Below are 21,502 nucleotides of genomic sequence, written 5' to 3' on the forward strand. Positions count from 1 at the left end.
GTGGGGATAGCTCTTGCCATCATTTAAAAAAAAAAAATTGAACTGGGTTTCTAGAGACGTACTGGTCTTGCCTCTGCAGACTCATAATTCCTTTATCTGGGATTCCTGGGAGGAAACAGCAGATAGAGACTTAAAAGCCAGATGTCCCTGCACCCGCATCTCCTTGTTTTTCATTCTTATCCAGGCAGAAAGGTGATGGAACACTTTGTCTCTAGCAAAGGGATATTTTCAGATACTGAGGTGTTGCCCGAGACAACTGATCAGAGAAGTTAGGAGGGAGAGTGAAGAGGAGGTTCAGATCCGCCCCCTGTAACTGGGTGCTGCTTTCCCCCACAGGACTGTGCATTGATAGACCTCCCTTCCCTCACACTTTCCCTTCCTCTCCCCTCTCATTTGCTGTCTCTTTTCTGCCCTCAGTTTGGCCTTTCATAGTAAGAGGTCAATATGTTTTCACACTTGGGAAATTTCATTCAAGAATTTTTGTCAATGGACAAGTCATAAGGAGCCCTTCCATTTTAGGGCTCGTTGACGTCACTAAGGAGGCGATAAATATCTGTTGATATAATTGGATGTGAGATTCAGTGTTGAGATAGCAAAAATTCTGCCCCTCGTTCCCTGGCAGGGCCCTATGATTTATGCAGGAGCAGAGGCAGCACGCAATCGAGCTGTCAAGAGAGCGTCAGCTTATTAGGCAAATGCTGCGTGGTTTCTGAAGAGGGTCGACGCTATAAAATCCCACTCCAGGCTCTGGTGTGGAGAAACTCAGAGCCCAAGTCCGTTGAGAGACTGAAGAGAAAGAGAAGAGGGAGAGAAAAAGAGAGTGGGGACAGAAAGGAGAAGGGAAGAAAATCCCTGAAAAAGCCCCGGAGACGTTCCTCTGCAGAGAGGCGGCAGCGCCCGGCTCACCTGCAGAAGCGCCTCAGAAGGTAGGGAGCGCACAGACGGAAACGCGCCTCCAACTTTGCACTGCCTGAGCTTTCCACGGTGTGCGCCGCGGAGCGGGCTGTCCCTATGCTGGCGTGTGTGTGTGTGCGTGTGTGTGTTTACTGACTGTGCCTCAAGATTCCAATAGTAGCTGGGATGTGGCAAAAGCAAAGTTAGACGGCTGCTCGTCGTTCCCCAAACTGCTAGTTACTCCTAGCTGGCTGGGTAGACGATCCCGACCCCCGAGAGAAGGACGCAAAGGCAGGGATGGAGAAAGAGGAGGAGGAGGCAGCAGTTCTCAATTTGGAGGAAAACACTGAAACATCCGAAATGGGGGGAGGGGTTAGAGCGGCAGAGATCTTTAATTTGTAGACTTTCTCTAGAGCTCGGGGAATCAGTTTTGGGGATCGTTAGAAAGGGGACTCAGGGACAGTCCCTTCAGAGGTCTCAGAAGGAGACGGGTCACCCCAGCCTGCTTCCCATCTCGCTCCAACTCTGGAAGTCCTAGTTCGGGCGCTTCAGCACCGCGGACAGCGCCCGCCCGAGCGCCTGAGCCAGGTCTATGGGTGTCCAGTGGGGAAGACCCCCAGGTGCACCTCCCAGTTGAGCTAAACTCTGACCAACTCTTTCTTTCTCTCTTTCTTTCTCTCATCCCGCCCCCTGCCCACCTCTGTGCCGCAGCTAGCGCTCCTAACATGCGGCTGCCGCTGCTTGTGTCCGTGGGCGTCCTGCTGGTGGCTCTCCTGCCCTGCCCGCCATGCAGGGCCCTCCTCACCCGGGGGCCCATCCCGGGCGCCCGGCAAGCCCTGCAGCACCCCCAGCCCCTGGATTTCTTTCAGCCGCCGCCGCAGCCTCAGCAGCCCCAGCAGCCGCAGGCTCGGCCCGTCCTACTCCGCATGGGGGAGGAATACTTCCTCCGCCTGGGTAACCTCAACAAGAGCCCCGCTGCTCCCCTCTCGCCCGCCTCCTCTCCTCTCGCTGGCGGCAGCGGCATCCGTCTTTCGCCGGACGAGGCTGCCGCCAACTTTTTCCGCGCGTTGCTCCAGCAGCTGCCGCTGCCCCGGCGCCCGCTCGACAGCCCAGCGGGTCCCGCGGAGCCCGGCGCCGAGAATGCCCTCGGCGGCCGCCAGGAGGCACCGGAGAGGGAGAGGCGATCCGAGGAACCTCCCATTTCGCTGGATCTCACCTTCCACCTCCTCCGAGAAGTCTTGGAAATGGCCAGGGCCGAGCAGTTAGCGCAGCAAGCTCACAGCAACAGGAAACTGATGGAGATTATTGGGAAATGAAACGGTGCGTTTGGCCAAAAAGATTCTGCATTTAGCACAAAAAAATAAAAATAATAAAAACAATACAGTATTCTCAATCATAGCATTGCTCTGATACCATTTGTTTATTTTTATATAGCTTGAAACGTAGAGGATGTACAGCAAGAGAGGCTGTACTCCTTAATTAGCATGCACAAAGTGTATTCACGAGCAGTAACAGCAACACAATGTTATTTGTATTGTCTACTTTTAGTTTCCATTTCCAAGTGTCTTTGATGTGTTTTAAAGAGAGTATGGACTCGGGAGGAAACATTTTGAAGAAGGTGATCAGAAGTCACCCAATTTATTTTGTCATGGTCTGAGCCAAAGAGAATGTCATTCTCTTGCGTGGGTGAGACAAAAATCTGTAAGCTCTTTGAATCAACTTTGCCTTGTAAATGTTTCAGTAATAAAACATCTTTCCAACCCTTGGTCAATTTGGTTGTGTAAGAGAATGTAGAATATTTATATTTTTAATAAAAGCTGCAAAGGTAATCGTGACTTTATTTTTCCTCTTCAATGTTTGTAGGGGAAATACTCTCAGCTCCTGGTTTCCTCCAAACTGACTTCAGCACAAGAAAAAACAAAACTCCTTGCATTATTTCTACTAAAAATACAAACATGTCAGTAGCTTAACACAGATCCAGCAAGCGCCTTGGGCTCATCTCTGTACCTCAGACTACTCCCCTGAGATTGAGTTAAATAATTTGGGAAGTTGCTTCCAGCTCCAAGACTTGGTAATTCTGTAAACGGAAGATTGATTCATAATGGAAATAACATTTAACCCTGATTAACTATAAGACGTGAACTAATTGGGGAGGATGAGGAGGGAGGAAAGCAAAGAGGAGAAGGGTTGAGGCGGGCCTTCCTGCAGACTAGAGAGCCAGCATGCTGCATTTTTTTTCCTAAAAAAAGGCTACTACTTTGGTACCATAAAGTATTTTTTTTCCTAAGCTATTTTCCAATGCCTACTTCTAAGCGGAGAAACTTGATAGCCTCTCCACTTAACTAAATTTAGTTGCTATAAAATTGCAGCTGAGAATATTTTTCTTATAAAGAATATTTAGACTTTAATAACTTTGTTAAATCCTCTCCTCGTTTATGTCTATGCCAATCTTAATCACTTTAATTCTTGGAAATATAAGCTATCTCTACTCATTTCTAAAACTGAACAGCACATCTAATTAGTTTTACAATGCATTCGCCTTTGATAGTTTAGTTATAACTTAAAAAATTCAATTGAATGTTGAATACTTTGAAATTATTTTGGATATATGAAGATGCTTCTTCCCTTGGGACCCTTGAAATACACTTGACTAATGGATTAATAAGATAATATGAAACACTGAATAAATCATTATAAGACTGAGTTGTTAAAAACAGCATTTATTTGAGTTCATACAGAGTAAAGTTATACTTATGTTCTGAAGGAGGCATTGTGGTGGGACAAATAAAGCATGATTTAAATATATACATATAAATATAAAATGTGAATTGTGTGTATATATATATTTAAATACATGCAGTTGTTCTCAGTGGTTCACTGATTGGTGCCACAGTGGAAAGTTGAGAAACCAGACAGTTCCTCTTGGGAAGTCTTTTTTAACTAAAGTGTCTGGTATCTGCATATCTAAAGCTAAGATTAGAAAAACATCACAAGACATGTCCTAGGCCTTCAGCCTTCTGGACTGTAAAGTGTCACCAGAGTCAAAGAACATTTCTGGATATACATCCAGTGATATCTCTTATGGAAAAGAGGAAGCCTTTGTGAAACATTTCATACCTTTGGTCAATGATTTACCTTTTGTCCATAAATTGATAAATCAGTCACTTTTGAATTAACACTGAATTTCACTGACCACCTGCATTGTTAAAGGGAAGGAGAGTAAGAGCTACTATGATGTAATAACAAAAGCAATGCCTATTAGAGACGGGAGTGTAGTGCATACTTTTCAACACTTGCCACTTGTTACTGACGCACACACATACCACACCTGCATACCCTTCATAATATTTCCCACACAATAAAAGATTTGCATAAGATCAAGTTTCTGTTTTCAAATATTTTCTGCAACTATTTTCTGAGAGTATTGTTTTCCTTCAAAGTGTTGGATAAGTCATCTGGAATTAAAGGGCTTTGTTGGGCACAAATCCTGTTCAGAGGTCCCTTTCATCATCTGCATCATGCTAATTTCATGTAGGTTCCCTGTGCCTGTGTGCATCTCAGCCAGGCAGACAGAGGGGCAGCAGCTGGAATGAACATCATTCATTCAGGGAGTTCAACCAGGAAAAGGAGAAGACGTGGCGAGCTGGCTCAGAGTCAGCTCCTGTCCCACTCCCTGAAGCTGCAGCCTGTCCCTGGAGGGGAGGGTTCTCAGATCCAATCTGCAACAGAAGAAACTCGGGATCAGAGGAAGAAGGGGCTCGTCCTTGTTGGATTGGTCTGGTCACTTTTCTACCAAGGAGAAAGGATAATAATAATAATAATAATTACATAGGACATAATTATTATTAGGGATGGAAAGCAAGCTCTGGTTATCTTGGCCATGGCCAAGAGCCATGAAAGTAATTCACACCCATGATCCAGAAGGGGGCAACAGGAACGCATGCAGCGGAGGGAAGTTCTTGGGAAAGAGACCAGGCTATTCCAAACTTTAAAAAAATCCACTTGTACATGATTTACTGAGATTAAAAGCACATTGAAACTAACAGGAACTTTGGTTTAGAAAAGTCTGTGGAATAAATAAAACCCTAATTTAAATGACATTGCTACATCATATGACATCCCAGGGCATATTATTATAATCTCTTCACTGCTAAAGTAAGAATTTCTATCAGGATGTAAATATATACATATATATACATAATAATTTTGCAAAACTGCAGGCTTAATTTTGAGAAAATCATGAATGAAAGGACTTTTTTCTCTAAGCAATAAAATCTAATAACATCAATATTTCAAAAGAGGTATCTATCTATCTTTTATATAGATATCTCTATAAAAGATGTCTATCTTTTATAGATACCAGACAGATACAAATTGTGATTTTGAAATAATCAATTTAATCTCGTAAGTGAAATTTATTTATGTTGTTTCGAGTTTAAAAACTGATAATGCAATGAGGGACAATCAAAAAGAAGTCTTGCTGAAATGCAATTTGAGGTATAAACTCAAACTCCTTACATTTAAAGGCACCATGACAAACACAGCTCTTCCCAGGAGAACTACAAAGACAGGCTAATATATTCTGATGACTTCACTGGAAAATTATCCCACTGGATTAGGAGGCCACTGATATCAAAGCAATGAGGTAGACACGTGCATTCAGCTCAGAAGCCCGGTAATTTCAGGAAGCTGCTGTATGAATGGACAATACTTGGCAGAGGCGAAGCAGAACATTGGTAAGTATGTTGCTTTCTTGCCACTTAAAATAGTTTCGAGTGAAAAATGAGTGTTTGTCCTGCACTTTACCAGATTTTACCCTAAATATATGTTTGGGGGTAATGTTTCAAATTCAGTAAAATTATCCCAAGTCCTTATGGCTTTGGGATTGTCCCTCCCACTTCCATGTTGCTCACTGATAGAAAGTTAAGAAGGGCCATGAACTCATATTAGCCTCAGGAGAATCAAACTGAGGCACGAAGGAAGAGTTGAGACATCAAGTGCAACGGGGCTTTTAAAAAAGGCTGTTAGTAGATTCTGTTGGTAATGGGTTAGTCACCTCAGTGTCCTGGGAGTTGAGGTGGAATCCATGTCATCCTCACAGAATCCTGTGCCTATTGGCGCACGTCAAACTCTTTTCTTCCCCTTATAGTCACCCTACTCTCACAAATCCTAAAACAACCCCAAGTGATCTGGGCATATCATTGATGCGTAAAGTCCTTTTTTCTAACCATTCTATGTGAGTGAATATTGAATCCTGCCTAGATGAACAGACCACCAGGGTCCATTCTGAAGTCTCTTTCCCTTGAAGGGAATTCCTAGTCTACAGGAAACTTCCATGACAGTTGTTCTGAAATATCTAAAGGGTGAATCTAATTGGGTCAGGTGTTTTCTACAGCAGGATATAATCTTTGTGAAACTGCTTGTGGCTAACAAACCATTTGGGACTGCTTTTGGAGTCTGTCTATATTTTTGTGCTTTTCTGTATGCGAGATTAAAAACTATCTTCCATTCAAAATGTTTTAGCTGTTAATACCCTACAGCTTTCAAAACTTGGTATGAAATAGTTTGGGTTTGCTCCTTTTACACCCCCCATGTTTTCACTCAGTTGTTAGATTTTGCTCCAAACGATGTGGACCAATGGTCTCTTTCAGAGAAGAAAGACCAGTGCGAGAGTGGGGGCCCAGAGCAGAGATTATCCCGAGCCTCTTTAGGTGATTACACCGTCTCCTGAGCCACCAACCATCTCAGCAAGGAAGTTTTATGCAGAGGCTTAGCCTGGTTTTGAATCCCAGACTAACCACTTACTAGCTGTATGACTCGGACAAGTCACTTAACCTCTGTGAGCCTTAGTTTTCTTTTGTAAAATAGAGATAAGACCCTATTTCACAAGGTTGTTGGGAGGATGAATAAAAAAGTAATATGCTTAAAGCACTTTGCACATACCTCACGTATATTAAGTGCTTCATTTCCTCCCTCCCTCCCTTCCTTCCTTTCTCCGTGAAGAGGCTCCTCTGTCAGGCAGAATCACCTGGTGACTGTTTATGAGGAACTATATACAATAGCAACGACCCTCAGTAAGGAAAGACAATTGTATTTGCAATGCTCGTCTTTCCAGAATTGGACCCCATATATATGATTAAATTCCTTTGGCATGTTGTAATCATGGTCATCCACGTTCCTGTCCAGTGCATCTCCAAGTGGCCCAACTTTATATACAGCTCTCTCATAACGGAAGAATGAATTAAAGATTTAGAAATTTCCTTCTATAAGCACAGCCCATTATATCATCAGCAGGCATTTCTCCTACAGCCCTTCCCAGATGGAACTATATATATGAGTTCCTTTAAGTAGTTTCCCTCATGCTGGCTCTTCTCCTTACAGGAAGTGCTATTTCTTGGAAATAATAATGTCTCATGAAGCTGAACAAAGGACAGAAAACGATCAGCACTGATCTCCTCTGCCTGCTTTTGAGTTTGTCCTGCATTCCAGTTTAGTTTGAGGGGTATAAAAAGATGAAGAAAGGATTGTTATTTATTTCTATATTTTACATATTTTCCTCGGTTGACAAAACAAATGAGCAAATTTACAACCATCATTTAACACTCCTCTATCACCATGAGGTTTCAGAGAATTTGAGAAATATGAGTTTTAGTCATAAAATAAAATCAAAACATGGAATAGGGAGGCAGCATTTTCCCTCTCCCTCAACTGAGACTCAATTTGGTCAAGATCCACAAAAGGCCAGCAGAAGGGATGATACACCTTTGCTTAGAGAAAGGACTATTTTTTTCAGATGAACCTGACCAGAAATTCTGGGTCTTCATGAGCCAGACTCACTCAGAAATACAAAATTGTTTATTTTTCTTTGATTTCTTTCCTGTTACTACCAAATGTCCTTTGAGAGGAAAAAAATTAATGTTGGATTATGGAACTAGGGTATTGTTTCACTGCACAGAAGAGCAGGGTGGTGAGAGGTGCTTCCATCCAGAGCTGTGTGATGTGCGGGCATCATCCTCGACAAGTTATGTCGTCTAGAACCATTTCTTGTTGATGGGGATTAAGGAGCAAGCATTCTGCCAGAGGCTTGTGGACATCTGTCTCTGTGTACAGGACAGTTCCAGGTTGTGGTCAATGTCTGCTTGGCCTGAATGTGTGGCTGCATGGCATTTTGAAAAACACTTGAATTAGTTGCAAACATTAAAAAGTCAGGAGCAGAGTCAGCCCTGATGGCCTAGTGGTTAAAGTTCAGCATGCTCTGCTTTGGTGGCCTGGGTTTGGTTCCTGGTGCAGAACCACACCACTCGTCTGTCAGTAGCCATGCTGTGGTGGTGGCTCACACAGAAGAACTAGAAAGACTTACAACTAAAATATACAACTATTTATAGTGGGGCTTTGGGGAGGGGAAAAAAAAAGACAGAGAGGAAGACTGAGAACAGATGTTAGCTCAGAGAGAATCTTTCCCAGCAAAAAAAAAAAAAAAAAAAAAGTCAGCAGCAAGAATGTGGAGAAATAGAAACTCTTGTACACTGTTGGTGGGAATGGTGTACTTGCTGTGGAAAACAATATGGTGGTTCCTCAAAAAATTAAACACAGAATTACCATATGATCCAGCAATTCCACTTTGGGGAATAAACCCAAAAGAATTGAAGGCAGGGGGTTACACAGATATTTGCACACCTATGTTTATAGCAGCACTATTCACAATAGCTAAGAGGTGGAAGCAACCCAAGTGTCCATCAATGGATGAAAAGATAAAGTGTGGTGTATACATATCATGGAATATTATTCAGCCTTAAAGAGGAAGGAAATTCTGACACTTGCTACATCATGGATGAACCTTGAGGACATTATGTTAAGTGAAATAAACCAATTAGGAAAAGATTAATACTCTATGATGCCACTTTTATGAGGTATCTGGAGTTGTCAAATTAATAGAAACAGAAAGTAGAAAGGTGGTTGCCAGGGGCCAGGAGTAGAGGGCAATGGGAAGCTGTTGTTTAATGAATTTAGAGTTTCAATTTTGCAAGATGAAAAAGTTCTGGAGATGGGCTGCACGACAATGGGAATACACTTACCACTGAACCATACACTTAGAAAGGGTTAAGATGGCAATTTTTATGTTATGCGTTCTTTACCACAATTAAAAATTGTTTTAAAAATTAGAAGACTTCACATTAAAATTTGGATTTGCAAGTTCTCTTGACAAAGCAGAAACTTAGGAACCCAGAACCTGCATGGAGAGCGGCCCCTTCAGACTGGGTTCACCTTCTCTCTCGGCAGTGCCCACTGTCCCCTTTCACCTCCTCTGCTGCAGGGCTGGCTGCAGCAGCCATTTATGACTGTACCTGTACAGTTGCTGTGCACAGAGTAGTCAAGAGGAAGGCAACCTATGGCATGTATTTATGCTTCCGTCAACACTTCTCTTTTACCTGGCCTGCTTTTTCATTAATGTTACCTTCTTGGTCTCTAAAGGCACACAAGCTTGTTGCTCTTAACAGAAGGCTAGTTGTTAGTAGGAAAACGTCAAAGAAAAGAGAGTAAAATTCTAAATGGAGTCTTTGGCTTGATTTTTGTGCTAAATGTGATAAATTGAAAAAAAAAAAAAAGCCAACGTACTTCTTGTGGCAAGATTCTTGACAATCAAAGCATGAAACTGCCTTCAGTGTTCAACTGAGGCCAGACGTGTCTCTGGGCACTTAGTACAGGGGATACAACTGGGTGCAGGTGGGTGAACAGGGTCTTGTTCTGGCTTGGGGACAATACAAGTAGCCCCTTTACCTAAATGCATCTTGCACCACACGATTCACTGAATGAACAAAACTAAATGGGTGCTTTCCCGATATTCACTCGGGCACAGGTCTGGGTAGCCACACTCAGGAGGGAAATTACTTTTTCAGCTGGCCCAAAGGAAAGAGGGAGCTCTGCCCGGTCATTTTGATCAGTACCCAGGGAGTGCCCTCTGGCCGCCTCTAGGCTTCCCAGGGCTTCCACGAGGTGCCAGCCTCAGCCCTTACCCAAATGATCATTCTCTACATGACCCATGATCCTGATCCATTAAAATGTACTGTCTTGTGTTCCATTCCTTCAGGCTTATCCAAGTGATAGTAATTGAACTGATAAACTGAGTTGCAACTCAGACACTACTAGATGATAATGGCTTAACGTACACCCCTGCGAGAGAGCGTTTTACCTAGAAATGTCCGAGCCTTATCCTGAGGGATGACTGTTGTGGACATGTTAGCCACTATGCAAGTCCCTTGAATGGGATATTGGGGGCGGTGAGGAAATTTGTGTCCAGGCCTCCATCTCTTCTCTGCCACCGTGAATGCCAATCACAAATGCAACCTAACAGAAGGATCTGGTTACTACTGCACGTTAAATGCCAGTCCTTCTAGGCCAAAGCAAAAGAACCCTTGCCCATTTATAGTAAAATCCATTTGCCTTAAAAGAATGTGGATAGGAGGGGTAAGGCTAGACTTGAGGCTGCTGAGTGGGAAAATGCCCCATGTCTATCTTGCACCTGCTAGGCTGGGTCGGAGAATCAAAGCCAGATACGAGAAACAGGTGTAAGTAGGAATGCTGAGGTCAAGTTTAGAATGTTTACTCAGAAAGACTAAACGCAAGCATGACCTACTCCCCTACTTAGCATTCCTGAACCTCAGGCCTTTGGATAGCGTAAGCTTTATGGATTCCAGTCTGGAAAAGAGAGTACAGCCAAAAACCGAGGCTAGTCATTGATGCCTGAGAAGGAACTGAGGTGCGGCCTGTGACACACAGCCAAGGGTCAAAGCCCAGAAACTCTGTTGGGCAGGTCTGCCATCGTGGGCATTTTTTTCACAAGAATGCTGACATTTCTGCGTGGTGGCAGAACAAGCAAGATGTTAGAAACAAAGCACAGGGCTGTGAAAATGCAGCATGCTCTCCATGAATGCTACAGGAAGAAGGAAACAGGTACCCCCGAAAAGAGCTCCGGAAGGAACACCCTCGCTGAGAAGCGTTTTTTCTTGGGAGGATTTATAGCTGTACACACTGAGGATGGAAGGGACGGGTGGAGGGAGGGGATTTGGGGGCCTCGTTGCCATGAACTGCTTCCTTCTTGCTAAGGGAAGATCAGAAAGCACAGTAAATTCCTCAGGCCTCGGAAGCAAGAAGAAACTAAGTTCGCTCACTTTTTGTCAAACTGGAGGAAGACGCAGGGTGTATGCTGTTTGGTTTGTTTTAAACATGGTGTCTAGGAATTGATGGGGTCAGGTGAGGAGCAGGAAGGAGAAGCTAAAAACACTGATATCACAGCCTGGCAAAAACGTAAAGCCAGCCTTCTTCTCAGATACGGACCTGAGGATTCTGTGTCCAGTACAGAGTGTGTGTGTACGCACCCATTCTGAAAGGAGAAGTGAGTTACAAAGAACTGCTAATTAGATCATTAATCCTCAGAGATAAGGGCTTCTTTGCCCTTATTCTGTGTTAGGCAAATAGTCCAAATGGGTTCTCCTCCAGAGCCATGGGAGGTCAACAGTATTACCATGCCCAATTTATGGCTGAGAATACTCAGACTCAGGAAGGCTGAGGAATTTGCTCAAAGCAACTCTAAGAAGAAAGTGCTGAGTTGTTAATAGTGACCGCAAATCCAGAGAGAAAAGGGGCAGCTCGTGCTGTTAAACACTTGAGACTCGGGGGATAGGCTGACGCTATCTCTGGAAGTCAGATAGATTGAAAGAAGCAGGTTGGTCAGCAGCCTGGACTGCAACTAAAGGATTGGAGTGCTCTCATTTGCAATGGACAGCCACGTCTGCAAGCAGTGGAGGCCTATACACGACCTCTGTGCGCTGTGAGGCTGTGCCTGCGTCATGAGTGGTGAGTCAAAGCAGAGGAGCCCTTGGTCACACTATTTTTGCTTCGGTCACATCAACCCAGGTAAAGTGGCAATTCACTCACTTTTCCTGGATGCGGGCATGGCCTCCCTTATACACTGCACACACACACACTCTGACTTGGTGGACAAGGGAGCACTCGGCACCAAGCTCCCAGCTGCTCTCTGCTCTTGAGCAAATCACTCATCCTCTATGATCCTCCACTATAAAACGAGGAGGTTTAACAATTCCTACCGTACAGGGTTGTTGCGAGTTTTAAATGAGAATCTCTACGAAAGACTTTGTAAACGACAAGGCGAAGTACGCACATTAGTTACACCCATTGCCACGTGGCGTTGGTTTTTTAGATGCATTAACATGAGGGTGGATTAATTCTTTGCTTTGTGGGCTGGAGTGGGGGAAAAGGCATTTCATGGACATTACTGAGATACATAAATAAAGACAGAAAAAATCCACAGGATGTACAACACTAACAAGAGTCTTAGATTAAATCAGAACAAGAAACAATTTAAAAACACAGAAAGCAAAACTCAACTTGCTGTGTCATAACTGCTCCCTCAGAGAGCTCTCCCTGGTGCCCCTATTACTGATCTCATGGAACTGTACAGCTCTAGGCACAGGTTGCCAGGAGAAATGAATTCACTACAGTGCTCACACACAATTTATACTATATTTCCCTCTTTAAAGTGGATACATCCATTTTAGCTTCCTGTTAAAGTGACATTTACTAAAGATGCTATTTGATCCTGAAAAATGTAGTCTATAGCTTTAGTATAGATATTTTTTGGTCCTCTAGAAAGGCCTCGAAAATTGCCAGTTATTAGGATGTCACTTTCCCAGCAAGAAAAAAAGCCCAGAAAAAGAAAATTGCAGTTGTAGGATACAATGAAAAAGTATTAATAATGTTAATATAATGGCCTCATTAAAACTTGTTTAAGAAAAATCTTACTCTCTCTTACAATTTTTTTAACATAAAAATGCCTGCATCTCATTATCATAACTTCTTATAATCTCCAGGATTATTAAGTCCTGGACAATGTCATGCAGTACATGCAGCCCAGTCCTGAGCACTGATGAGTTTTGTCCGTATTTTTACCAAGTTGCAAATCCAGCACAGTCAGGGCATCTGGCACGTCAGCAATTTGTAAACTTGAATCTCCCAATCTGCAAAAACACAAGTAATCGCTCTCACAGGGATTTCTGTTTGAAAATAATTTGACACCCTGAATCCCTCAGTTAAATTTAGAGAATATAGTTAAATTTTCATTCATTTCAGTTTGTTTTGGAAAATTAAATAGATCATTTCAAAGAACATGAGACCTATGGTCACACTCATGGGAAATCATGTTCCTCGTTTCCTGCTTTATTTTTTTAAATGCTCTATAACACCTTGTGAAATTAATCTAACTCAGAAAAGAAGCGTTTCAGCCTTCTAGCCACAGGCATCTCTCACCTCTTGGTCTCTGGTGGCAGCTGGAGTTGATATTTACCCTTGAAATCCGAGTGAATGGTTTGGTCTCACAGGTCATTTGCATGAAAATAATTTCATCTTTTTGCATGTGACAACTTGTGGAGACCCAGGGCTCCACTTGGCTGCTTCTCATTGGAACTTTGGCCTATTGTTCATCCTAGTTTCAGAAAATAGGAATTTGTTGTTGTTGTTGAGTTGTATGAGTTCTTTATATATTTTGAATATTAACCCCTTATCAGATATATGATTTACAAATATCTTTTCCCATTTGGTGAGTTGTCTTTACATTTTGTTGATGGTTTTCTTTGCTGTGTAGAAGCTTTTTAGTCTTACGTAGTCCCATTTGTTTATTTTTTCTTTTGTTTCCCCTGTCTCAGGAGACACTTCCAAAAAGATGCTGCTAAAATCGATGTCAAAGAGTGTACTGCCTATGTTTTCTTCTAGGTGTTTTACCGTTTCAGGTCTTACATTCAAATCTTTAATACATTTTGAGTTAATCTTTGTATGTGGTGTAAGATAATGGTCTACTTTCATTCTTTGGCATGTGGCTGTCCAGTTTTCCCAACACCATTTATAGAAGAGAACTTCCTTTCTCCATTGTATGTTCTTGGTTCCTTTGTCAAAAATTAGCTGTCCATACTGTTGTGGGTTTATTTCTGGCTCTCGATTCTGTTCCACTGATCTGTGTGTCTGCTTTTCTGCCAGCATCATGCTGCTTTGATTACTATAGCTTTGTAGTATACTTTGAAATCAGAGATTGTGACGCCTCCAGCTTTGTTCTTTTTTCTCAGATTGCTTTGGCTATTCGGGGTCTTTTTTTGTTCCCTATAAATGTTATGATTCTTTGTTCTATTTCTGTGAAAAATGTCATTTGGACTTTGATAGGGATTGCATTATATTATTGCTTTAGGTAGTATGGACATTGTAACCACGTTTGTTCTTCCAATCCATGTGCATGGACTATCTTTGTGTCTTCTTTGATTTCTTTCAACAATGTCTTATAGTTTTCAGTGTACAGGTCTCTTACTTCCTTGGTTAAATTTATTCCTAGGTATTTTATTCTTTTTGTTGTGATTGTAAATGGGATTGTATTCTTGATTTCTCTTTTTGCTAGAACATATGCAACTCAACAACAAACAGCCTGATTGAAAAATGGGCAGAGGATCTGAATAAACATTTTTCCAAAGAAGATATACAGATGGACAACAGGGACATGAAAAGATGTTCATAATTACTAAATTGTTAGGGAAATGCAAATCAAAACCACAATGAGATATCACCTCATGCCTGTCAGAAAAGCTATTATTAAAAAGATAAAAAATAAGTGTCAGCAAGTATGTGGAGTAAAGAGAACCCTGGTGCACTGCTGGTGGGAATGTAAATTGGTGCAGCCACTATGGAAAACAGTACGGAGATCTCCCAAAAAATTAAAATAGAACTACCATATGACCCAGCTATTCTACATCTAGATATGTATCCAAAGAACACAAAAACACTAAATCAAAGAACACAAAAACACTAAATCAAAAAGATATATGCAACTCTATGTTCACCGCAGCATTATTCACAACAGCCAAGACTCAGAAACAACTTAAGTGCCCACTGATGGATGAATGGATAAAGAAAACTGGGTATATATATATATATATATACAGTAGAATACTACTTAGACATAAAAAAGATGAAAATTTTGCCATTTGCAACAACATGGGTAGACCTTGAGAGTATTATGTTATGCGAAATAAGTCAGATGGAGAACGCCAAATACCATATGACTTCGTTCATACATGGAAAATAAAAAACAATAACAACAAACAAACACATAGACACAGAGAACAGATTGGTGGTTATCAGAAGGGAAGGGGGGAGGAGGAAGGGCAAAATGGGTAAAGACAACATTTACAGAGCCTGGCTTGAGGCCTAAGGTGGCCATGGGCTGGTTTTCCTTGGTGACACTTTCTGCACTGGCCTTGACCTCCACATATTCCTTCTGCTATTTTAGAGTGAAGAGCTCAAAGGTGTGGGTGACCCACATTGTTCCTGAGTTTTGTCTCTGAGCTCATGATATGCTAAATAGGAAGGATCTGGGAACACTTGGGACAGGAGAAGAGACCATCTGCACCTTTTTGTCAACACTTGGGTTGGGAACCTTGGACCTTCTCAGCCAAGAGGACAAGCCCAGTGCTGGAAATCCCTGACCTATGACAGGGTGGCCTCTGCAGTTCTGTGGAAACTGGTTTAGACAGGACAAGAGTGAACTAGGGCATAAATGTGTCATGAAAATGTATAGAGATATTAGATCATAAAGTAATTTACATCAAAACTAAAAATAGGGCCCCACAGACCAGTGACAACTAATCATGAGATCATAAAGTTCAGCCTAGTCACTTAAAAGCATCCGGCACCTCAGCCATCCTGGCGCTTGCTATGCAAGCCCTGTGCATGGCTGGGGGAGGAGGGGGAGACAGGTGTGTTGGATTTAGGCCATGAGGCTTTCCCATGGCCAGCCATTTGGAATGCCTTGGGGAGTGTCAGCACCTTCCTCCTCCAGGCCCCTCCTCATCTGCCCCCTATCTTTTCTAAGCTACCTCAAAAGATAGTACATGTGAGTGAGGACCCTCTCTATATCCATTCAAGCAGGCAGACACAAAAAGAGGAGACATAGAAAACAAGTTATTTTTTCAACACTTATCTTGAGATAAATTCTTTAATATAATAATGCTAAATGTGAATGCACCTAAACAGAGTTCCAAAATACATGAGGCAAAATGGATAGAACTGCAAAGGATTAATAGACAAATCCACAATTATAATCAGAGACCTCAAAATTCCTCTCTCAGTAATTGATAAAACAAGAAAATCAGTAAGGATGCAGTAGATGTGAACAACACTATCAATCAACTGAACTAATTGACATTTATAGAACACTCCACTCAACAACAACAGAAAATACAATGTTTTCGATTGCACATTGAACATTCACCAAGTTAGATCATATTTTGGGCCATAAAACAAATCTGAATAAACTTAAAAGGACTGGAATCACATAAGGAGTATGCTCTTTCCATAACAGAATCAAACCAGAAATCAGATAGAACAAATCTCCAAGTATCTAGAAATTAAACACTACTCATCTAAATAACCCCTGGGTCAAAGAAGAAACCACAAGGTAAATTAGAAAATATTTTGAATGAAATGAAAATGAAAATACAACATATCAAATCTTGTGGGATACAGCTAAAGCAGTGATTAGGAGAAAACTTATAGTTTTAAATGCTTATATAAGAAAATAAGAAAGATTTCAAATCAATAATCCAAGCTTTCACCCTAAGAAACTAGAAAGAGAAGAGAAAATTAAACACAAAGTAAACATAAGAATGAAAATAATAAAGAACAGAAATGAATGAAATAGAAAATAGATAAAAAATAGAAAAAAGCAATAAAGTCAAATAAAACCAATAAAGTAGAGGACTTGCATTACCTGATTTGGAGACTTCTATAAAGCTATAATAATCAAGACAGTGTGGTAGAGGGTAGAGGGACAAACACACAGACCAATGGTACAAAATGGAGTCCAGAAGTAGACCCACATGTATATGATCATTTGAATTTCTACAAAGTCATCAAGGCAATTCTCTGAGGGAAAGGATAGTTTTTTCAACAAATAGTGCTGGAACAAATGAAAACCTATATGGAAAACAAACAGAAAACAAAACCTTGATCCATATCTCATTTATACAAAAATTAACTTAAAATGATCTTAGATCTAATTTAAGAACTTAAACTATAAAAATTCCAGAAGAAAACATGGGAGAAAATCTTTGTGACTTCGAGTTAAGCAAAGATTTCTTAAATAGAACACAAAAAGCACAAATTGTAAAGGAAAAAATGATAAATTGGACTTTATCAAAACTGAAAATGTTTGGTCTTCAAAATACACTGTTAAGAAAATGAGGGGCCGGCTCCGTGGCCGAGTGGTTAAGTTCATGTGGTCCGCTGCAGCGGCCCAGGGTTCGGATCCTGGGCGTGGACATGGCACCACTCGTCAGGCCACGTTGAGGCAGCAGCGTCCCACATCCCACAACTAGAAGGACCTGCAACTAAGATATATAACTATGTACTGGGGGGCGGGGGGGGGGGTGCGGTTTGGGCAATAAAGCAGAAAAAAAAAAAAACAGGAAGATTGGCAACAGTTGTTAGCCCAGGTGTCCATCTTAAAAAAAAAAAAAAGAAAATGAAAAGGCAAGCCACAGACTGGGAGAAAATATTTGCAAAACATGTCTGATAAAGGCATTTATCCAAAATACATAAAGAAGTTTTACAACTCTCTAAGAAGAAAACCCAATAAAAAGTGGGTAACATATGTAAACAGATACTTCAACAAATAAAATATAAAAATGACTAAGAAGCACATGAAAAGATGCTAAACATCATTAGTCATCCAGAAAATGCAAATTAAAACTACAAGAAGATACCATATACATCCATTAGAATGGTTAAAATGTAAAAGATTGACATAATACTAAGTTCTGGCTGGGATGTGGAGTAACTAGAACGCTCTTACACGGCTGGTGGAAACACAAAATTGAACAGCCATTACGGAAAAGTTTGACAGTTTCTTATTAAGTTAACCAGAAACTTACCATACAATCCAGCAATTCTACTCCTAAATATTTACTCGAAAGAAATGAAAGCAAACATCCACACAAAGACCTGTATGTGAATGTTTACAGCAGCTTTATTTACAACAGCCAAAACTGCTAATAACACAACCATCCATCAAGTGATGAATAAATTGTGATATATCCATAAAAGGGAATACTAGTCAGGAATAAAAAGAAATGAGCTACTGATACATGCAACAAAATGGATGAATCTCAAAAGCATTATGCTAAGTGAAAGAAGCCAGTCACAAAAGTCTGCATACTGTATATTTTAATTTAAACGACCTTCTAGAACTGGCAAAACTGTAATGACAAGCAAAACACCAGCTGAGATGTAAGGAGAGCATTAACAGCAAAGGCACACGAGGGAACTTCTGGAGTGATAGAAATATTCTGTATGTTAATTATGGTAGTGGCTATACAATGCTACATAACTGTCAAAACCTACTGAACCTTATGTTTAAAATGGGTAAATTTTTAAAATCACGTCTCTTTCATCTCTTCATTTATCTAATATTCTGTGACTGCCTCTACTGTGTGCATTCGAAGTCTTTGCTCAACTGGGCAATGAGGTCTATAAGTACCTTTAGGTGGACTTCAGAGTTGAGCCATCATGGATTTTGTGGAGTGTATAGCATCTAAAGGGGTAATAGCAGCTGTGTAAATTCAGCTAAATGGGTGCCCAGGGAGGGATTTGGAAAACTGTTAGGGAAATGAGATTTATATAAGAGCTACAAGGCAAGAAATATATTTTGAGAAATGCAATGGGCCATCTATATTTCACTGAGAATCTATCATTATTATTCTGACTTAGAACAATTTGTGTCAGGCCTAAGTAACCCTCCCAATGAAAACATCCTGAAACAATTTATAAAATTCTTAGTACTAGATTTTTCACTCTCCAATGTTGTGTAAATAGATGAATCTTTTCATTGAGTAGTTGCTTCATTTTCCCGGTGAGAAAACTGAGGCTCAAAGAAACCAAACGCCCAGAGGCAGAGGCAGAAGTGGCAGCACTGGCACCTAAGTCCTTTTTCCTAATTTCGTTGATCTTTCCAGAGCCCTGGGCCTTAGCAGACTTCCTACCCAACTTTTTGGTCTATTTTCGGGCTTGAAGAATGGAATGTGAAAAGTGGATAGTCTATTCTTGAAACAACAAGTGGCTATGATATGGTAAAGCTTTTAGGGTCTCTTACAATTACAACTTCATGCTCTGGTGAAATATATGAGCTTTGGTTCTTTATAGAGGCAGAAATTGCAGAAATTTTAATGCCAGACTCCCTATCTCCAAGGCAATTGGCTCTCATGGGGCGTGTGTGTGTGGGAGGCGTTCTCTGACCTTGAGGCAGCCGCCTTGGTCCAGCTCAAGTATCAGCGAGAGCAGCTGCCAAATTAATCATCAAATAGGGAGACATTTCTCTGGAAATTCCTATTCCCTGAACAGCTACCATTAATTGGTCTGGACAAATTCTTCCACACAAGGCCACTAAGCCTCACTGGGAAGGGAGGAATGGGAACAGGGTGGGGCTTTCATTGTTGCTGCTCCCACTTCTGGAAAAATCTAATTGCCGCATCTATTTCAATTGTTCATGGGGTTGTGGGGTCAGGGCAGTCCCTGTGTTGACATCCAGGTGTATTTGCATGTAAATAGTGTAGGAAGAGGAAGAACAGAGGATGGAAGCAGACTGGACCAGGAAATCGCCCCAATGAGGCACGCCCAGGAGACAAGGCTCACAGAGACTGCTTACGAGGGCAGTTGACCTGTCAGACAGAGTCCACCTCCCCACCTTATTATTGCCCTGTCTTCTGAGGTCGTTGTGGTGTAATTTTTTCAAAATAAATTTGAAAATTAACACATGAAGTAGACCAAGTGTTATTTCTACTAAACTCTCTTTGCAATTGACTGAACATACAAAAGGCGTGGCCCAGGAGGATGGAAACTTACAGGACAATTTTGCAGCTAACGACCAGTTCACGTAGAAGGGCTTTGCACAATGTGACCTGTGACCTCTTTCACAGGGGTTTCCTGGAGGAATGGGGTGTGAAAGGGTTCAAAGTGTGTCCAGCAGGAGGATGAATGGAACCAGGGCCTTCTATGAGATCCAAATTTGCCATAGGGCTGAATCCAAACCTTGTTGAGAAATTATTTTTTCTTTGAGAATGAGGATGAGGAAGGCAGCAAGGCCCCTCTGATCCACAAAAAGCAGAATCCCCGTTCACCACTAGAGGAGACAGCTGACATCTGGTTTTCGCCAGTTTCTAATATATAATCTACCTACATGATTAGGTGAAGAGAGAAGGTACCCGATAAAGTAGAGATCATAATGGCATCAGAAATCACAGGCCGTAAAAGCAAGGGCAGGTTTCACTGTGTGAATGGCTATGAGGAAAGCACCTGGAAACATCTGCCTTCTCAAAAGACCTGCGGTTCTGCTGATGGGGGCTGAGGTGAGTTTACAGATCAGCAAGTGAGCCTGAGGTACTTCGGAGTTTCCAAGGCAACCTCATTCCCTGATACGGAATCATCTAGTGAAGAGAAGTAAGACCACCAGTGAATCAAGGAGAACTTTTGTATCATATCCTAAGTGTTCACAGAAAGACTAATGATGAAGTGTGAAATTCCAACAATCTAACCTTGCATTGCACAAATATTAATCTTAGTGAGTTGGGTTCTGAGGTAGTGAAGGTGATCTGGGCCTGCAAACATTTCAGAGGCCAGGAATCTGATACTATGGTGAGGTCTCTACCCATCTGTCCATATCCCCTTTCAGGGATCAAAGAGAGGTACTCCGTCATGAACAGGTTTCCTTCTCCACATGAAAGGATCTCTCTCAAACACTGAGAACTACACAAGCAAGGGTCTTTGCAATACTGAATGTCAAATCATCCTACTCCACGCCGCCCCCACCTGCCTCACCCTCATCTCACCAGACAGCACGTGAATGTCAGTGGACATGACACGGGCTCTGTAGATGGCAGACAAGAAGCATGACTCTCCTCTGTAGCCTCAGAGAAGCAGTACAAGGATATGTGTTGACAAAGCCCCAAACCTGAATTCTCAGAATGTAAACTGACCTCTTCAGACAATTATTCAGATCCACAATTAGGATATTCCAATAAAGCACGGAGTTTTCTCTTTCTCCATTTGCCCCACTGAGTCCATGGTCACAACTTCCTCCCACCACTCTTCACCACAAATAATGACAGAAGGAGGAGTTATGCACCTGAGCAGACTATAAGGACACTTGGAACATTCTAGGGTGCACAGGTTTCTGGCTATTAGATATCAGGGGCAGGTCCTACTTATACATAGTTACAGACATGACAGGGACCCATGGAGATCCTATTGCCATTGCTGAGCAGACAGCTAATGAGACAGAAAGAAACTATGATGGGAGCTTCCAGAAGAGTCAATGTCAACCCAGGGAAAAGTCAATGAGCCAGAAATAGCTGAGGCCTTTCAGCACTAGTCACCCTGAACTGCTTCTGAGCTATAGGCGGTGAGCTGGAGCTCAGGTCTAACAGGGTCATTTACTCGAAAGTACATGGGGTTTGAATATTTAAACATTATTAATTAAACTGATGATATTCAAAAAACTATT

The 21,502-nt window shown here is 41.7% G+C and overlaps 2 protein-coding genes across 12 annotated transcripts in view; one reads left to right on the forward strand and one right to left on the reverse strand.

The window, feature by feature from the left end:
- Positions 1-603: 603 nt before the first annotated feature.
- Positions 604-2,729, forward strand: CRH (corticotropin releasing hormone). Of its 2 annotated transcripts, none has more exons than XM_070481178.1 (2): positions 604-926; positions 1,610-2,356. In XM_070481178.1, the coding sequence occupies exon 2, from the start codon at positions 1,620-1,622 to the stop codon at positions 2,208-2,210; it is 591 nt and encodes a 196-aa protein (XP_070337279.1). In that variant the 5' UTR covers positions 604-926; positions 1,610-1,619; the 3' UTR covers positions 2,211-2,356. The 2 variants fall into 2 exon arrangements, with proteins under 2 accessions (XP_070337279.1, XP_014701389.1); XM_014845903.3 differs by having other exon boundaries at positions 655-926; positions 1,606-2,729.
- Positions 2,730-4,305: 1,576 nt separating this feature from the next.
- TRIM55 (tripartite motif containing 55) overlaps positions 4,306-21,502 on the reverse strand; it is a 44,421-nt gene continuing 27,224 nt past the window's right edge. For 6 of the 10 annotated variants that reach the window (XM_044780235.2, XM_070481177.1, XM_070481173.1 and 3 more), the window contains one exon: positions 4,306-4,613. In XM_044780235.2, the coding sequence (XP_044636170.1) occupies positions 4,491-4,613 (123 nt within the window). In that variant the 3' untranslated portion in view covers positions 4,306-4,490. Of the gene's footprint in view, positions 4,614-15,918; positions 16,924-21,502 lie in introns of those variants that run through there. The other 4 variants (XM_070481175.1, XM_014845901.3, XM_070481171.1 and 1 more) reach the window with 2 other exon arrangements.

The sequence above is a fragment of the Equus asinus genome, chromosome 12 (genome assembly GCF_041296235.1).
Source record: "Equus asinus isolate D_3611 breed Donkey chromosome 12, EquAss-T2T_v2, whole genome shotgun sequence".
Taxonomy (NCBI): domain Eukaryota; kingdom Metazoa; phylum Chordata; class Mammalia; order Perissodactyla; family Equidae; genus Equus; species Equus asinus.